The sequence below is a fragment of the Gossypium hirsutum genome, chromosome A04 (assembly GCF_007990345.1).
Source record: "Gossypium hirsutum isolate 1008001.06 chromosome A04, Gossypium_hirsutum_v2.1, whole genome shotgun sequence".
Taxonomy (NCBI): domain Eukaryota; kingdom Viridiplantae; phylum Streptophyta; class Magnoliopsida; order Malvales; family Malvaceae; genus Gossypium; species Gossypium hirsutum.
The window spans coordinates 15,359,075-15,363,196 of NC_053427.1; the positions used below are offsets into that span (position 1 = coordinate 15,359,075).

The window sequence follows — 4,122 nt, forward strand, 5'->3', positions numbered from 1 at the left end:
ATCATCAAAATTACTTCTTCAAAGTTTATCCCTACAAAATTATTTTTCAAAAACCATCCTGTACAAATTATTTTTTTTAAAACCCCTAAAAATTAATAAAATCCTAAACAATTAAAATTAAAAAAAAAACCATAAACCCTAATTCCATAAACCCTAATACTAAACACTTAAAAACTATAAAAAATCCTAAACTCTAATTGGTACTGGGAAAACACAAGCAAAAACGCGCCGACATGGGCACGTTTTATTAGTCATCAGAGAAAAAATCGTTGAGCTAAACGTGCTTTTCTACATTTCTCCTGAAAATGACATTAACTCAGCGCATTTTAGGTAAATCGATCCTTTCCAATAATTTTTGAACAAAACAACCCATTACTGTAATTTATTTTGGAAATGGCTTTTTTTTTTATAATTTAATCAACTAAAGTATACATTCTCTTTATAAAATTGTTTACAACAATTTTTTATCACCTTATCAATAATTTTCAAAAAAAATTATATAAATAAATTATATAACAATAACAACAATAATAATAAATCCTTAGGCATGTCTAATTACAATACACTGCAATTACCATATTTTATGGAAACTCCAACTCACTTTATTTTTTTTTATGTCTTTCTCTATATCATTAAAAGGAAATCTGTTCCATTGAGAATCTCATAACAGATTAACCAGATCGGAAGAACTAGGTGGCGGGTGAATATGGCGACGTCGTCGTTTAACAAGATCGAGAGGGCCCACCAGATGTATCGAGAAGGGAGGTATGAAGAAGCCCTTGTTTACTACACGGAGGCGTTGGCGGTTGCTAGGACCAAGCCTCAAAAGATCGCTTTGCACAGTAATAGAGCTGCTTGTTACTTGAAATTACATCATTTCAAAAAGGTTTTCCCTATTTTTGTCAATTGCCTATGATTTTGCTTCTTGGGTTTTCTTATTCAGTAGTTTTTTTTGAAATAATCTTTGTTCTGATTGAAGTATTCGGATTTTGGGATCACCGACAATTTCTTTTTTCATGGGCAGAAGTTGGTTTTGTGAGAGTTTTTCCAATCTTATTTTGATGGATGAATATGAAAACAACAAATCAATTTTAATTCTTGTTTCGTGTTTCATTTGGGATATTATGTATTATAATTTCAATGCTTTTGGATATAATGTGTGTGTATATATATATATGGGTTTGTATTTGATTTTGTATAAATTTATAAACTAAAATCATTGTCATAAAGTCGTAGTATTAATTGATACACATTGCAATTATATATAATTCGTCATTGTATAAATTCATTTCCACATGTTTATTCTTTTTACATATTTATTTTTGTACTATATCTTAAGGTCATATGTTGTCCTTTCAACATTGCATTTCTGATGTGGGATTGAGGCACCCTTTCTACCTTCTTCCTTTAGAGGGTTTGCATATCTTAAGATGATGTGGTAAAACTAGTTATGAACAAATTATGTTTGCTTCTATGTTTTTTCCTTTTATATGTGTGGCATCATAGTTTATCCGTTTTACTTCAATGCATGGAAAATGTTGTCTGCAAACTGATGTTAGTAATTCAACCTTAGGCAGCAGAAGAATGTACCTCTGTTCTTGAGCTTGACAACAAGCATACTGGAGCTTTGATGTTGCGAGCGCAAACACTCGTCACGTTAAAGGAGTACAATTCAGCTCTCTTTGATGTCAACCAGCTCATAGAGTTGAATCCCTCTTTGGAAGTTTATTATAACCTTCAAGCTCGCTTGAGGACGCAAGTGGTACTTCCTCTCATTACTGTTTGGTTGTAAATCTTTCTCAACTATTTTGTGTGGCATCTTGTTTGTTACTGCAGTACTTTTTCGTATCATTTCAGATAGACTCTGCCATTATTTGCTCTTGGCGAATATAAAATCAATCATTTGTTCATCATCGTTTCAAATGCTATTGCTTCATTTGGTTCCAATAGGTCTGTTTTAAGTTGACATGTGTTTGATCTTCAGATTTTGTTTTCTTTGTTTAAGGGAAGGCTCTTGCTCCAATACCCGAGTCTGAAGCAGAGTTGGAAGAAGAGGAAGAACATGGGGAACCCTATACAGTGGAGGAAGGAGAGGAACAAGATGATGCAAAGGAAGATATTGTACGGCCAGCTGTTTGGGAAGATCGGAGTGCTCAGCCTAATGAGGATCTGGTAAAAGAAACAATGATTTTCCCCAATGTTAAAGGATCTGCTGAGCAGGAAGTAGTTGCTACACCTCAAGGACCAAATGAAAAATATTCCAAAGGACACGACAAGATACCTAAACCCAAGGGACACTCAGAACAGAAGAGTGTGGCTCAAAGAACTGTAGTTGCTGCTCCTATAGAACAGGGCATCAAAGATTCCAAAGGATGGCATGCAATCCCCAAACCGAAGGGACACTCAGCTTTGGACTATGCTCGGTGGGATAAAGTTGAAGATGACTCTAGTGATGATGATGATGACAGTGAAGAGGAGTCTCAGCCTCAATACCTGTTCCGGGTAAGAACTGTTGGCATTCAACCGGTGAAGTGAAATGGGATGAGGTTAATAGATTGATATGAATGAATCTTCCAATTCCTAAACATTTTCGTAAAGAGGAGTTGGAGAAGTTTTGATTGATCTATGATGTACATCTAAAGCTAGGGAACCATATTTTACAGTTGTCTCCCGGCTTTGAATTCCTCCATTGAAAAATTTCAGGTTGCGTTGGATATGTAGGAAATGGCTGCACATATTTATATCATAGTTGTCGTCTTCTTCTTTTTTCTCCTTTCCTGGAAAGTTAATACAAAATCTGTATCTTATTTATTTGTATAGTTGGTACTGAATATCTAAAACTCTTTGTTATGTGATATGTATTTGATTACTATCTGTCACTAACCGTTGAATCTATTGGCATCGCATTTAATAAACGATTCCTTTTCATTGTCATATATACGCCACGCTTATTTATTTCATTCATATTTTGCAGTATATCTTATTTAACATTTGCCATACTAATTTTGATTTGATTGTAGAATACGATAATTTCCATAAAAGCCGATTCAATGATTTTATATATTTATTCATTTTCATAGTTTATTGCAATGGAGCTAAGTTTTATTTTTTTTTTAAATTAAAAATAAATTAAATAATTAAATCAATTCAATTTAATTAATTAATTAATTTCGTAACACCCTAAATCCGGCCTAGACATTATGGCCGAATCCAGAAGTGTTACGAAGAAACATTATAAATCCAACTTCCTTTTTATATGAAATTATCGTAAACCGTTGTTACTTAGAAAGCCCGATTTGTTTGGAAAACGTGTGGATATACTTTTTAAAATTAAAATCATTGTTTGTTTACATCTTTAATTTAAAATTGAATATTTTGCAGTTGTGTTTCTTAAAACGTTATACTTTGGTAAATCGATTTTGCTTCCTTGAAAATTGTTATTTTCGGACAAATTGTCATTTTCATAAAAATCGTTTAATCTATCATTATGCTAAACAAAAAAACCGAAATAAAAGTTCGAAATCAAAAACAGTCCTAAAAGTTCAGAGAGTCCAAATTATACAAAACTCTCAAAACCGAAATTTAAGTAAGCCAAATTAAAGTAAAAGTAGTTTTACGGTAACATGGGCACAACCAAACTCCCGTCGCACCGACCCGCCAAGTCAGAGGGTTACTTGAAATTCTGAGATAGATAGAGAGTGAGTTTTGATAACTCAATGTGTAACGCATACATAAACATAAATTCAGATTCAATCTCATGGCAGTACATATACAGACATAAATCTTTTGCACAATCAGAATTATAATAGAATCACACAGATATAGATATGCAAAATCCTATCCCTATCCTCTACACACTAACTCTGACCATCCCAACACACCACATGCGGCATAAACCACCTACCTAGCCCTATACACCGCATAGTGTTCATACTACACTTTTCAGAATAGTCGCAGCTTTGCTACCAGTATATTGGCGAAATATCGCGTTGTACAAAATACTTGATCCTTTTAATACATAACCCGCCCTATAGCCAGATACAGATAGAACATCAGATAAAACATAATAACAGATACTAGAACATATATCACATGCATGCTCGTATAACAAATATGTTATAC

At 33.3% G+C, this 4,122-nt stretch overlaps 1 protein-coding gene across 1 annotated transcript; it reads left to right on the plus strand.

Moving 5' to 3' along the window:
- Positions 1-562: 562 nt before the first annotated feature.
- On the plus strand, positions 563-2,934 carry LOC107948227 (FK506-binding protein 59). The gene is made up of 3 exons (XM_016882699.2): positions 563-886; positions 1,574-1,762; positions 2,011-2,934. The coding sequence occupies exons 1-3, from the start codon at positions 707-709 to the stop codon at positions 2,533-2,535; spliced, it is 894 nt and encodes a 297-aa protein (XP_016738188.1). The 5' UTR covers positions 563-706; the 3' UTR covers positions 2,536-2,934.
- The last annotated feature ends 1,188 nt before the right edge of the window (positions 2,935-4,122 follow it).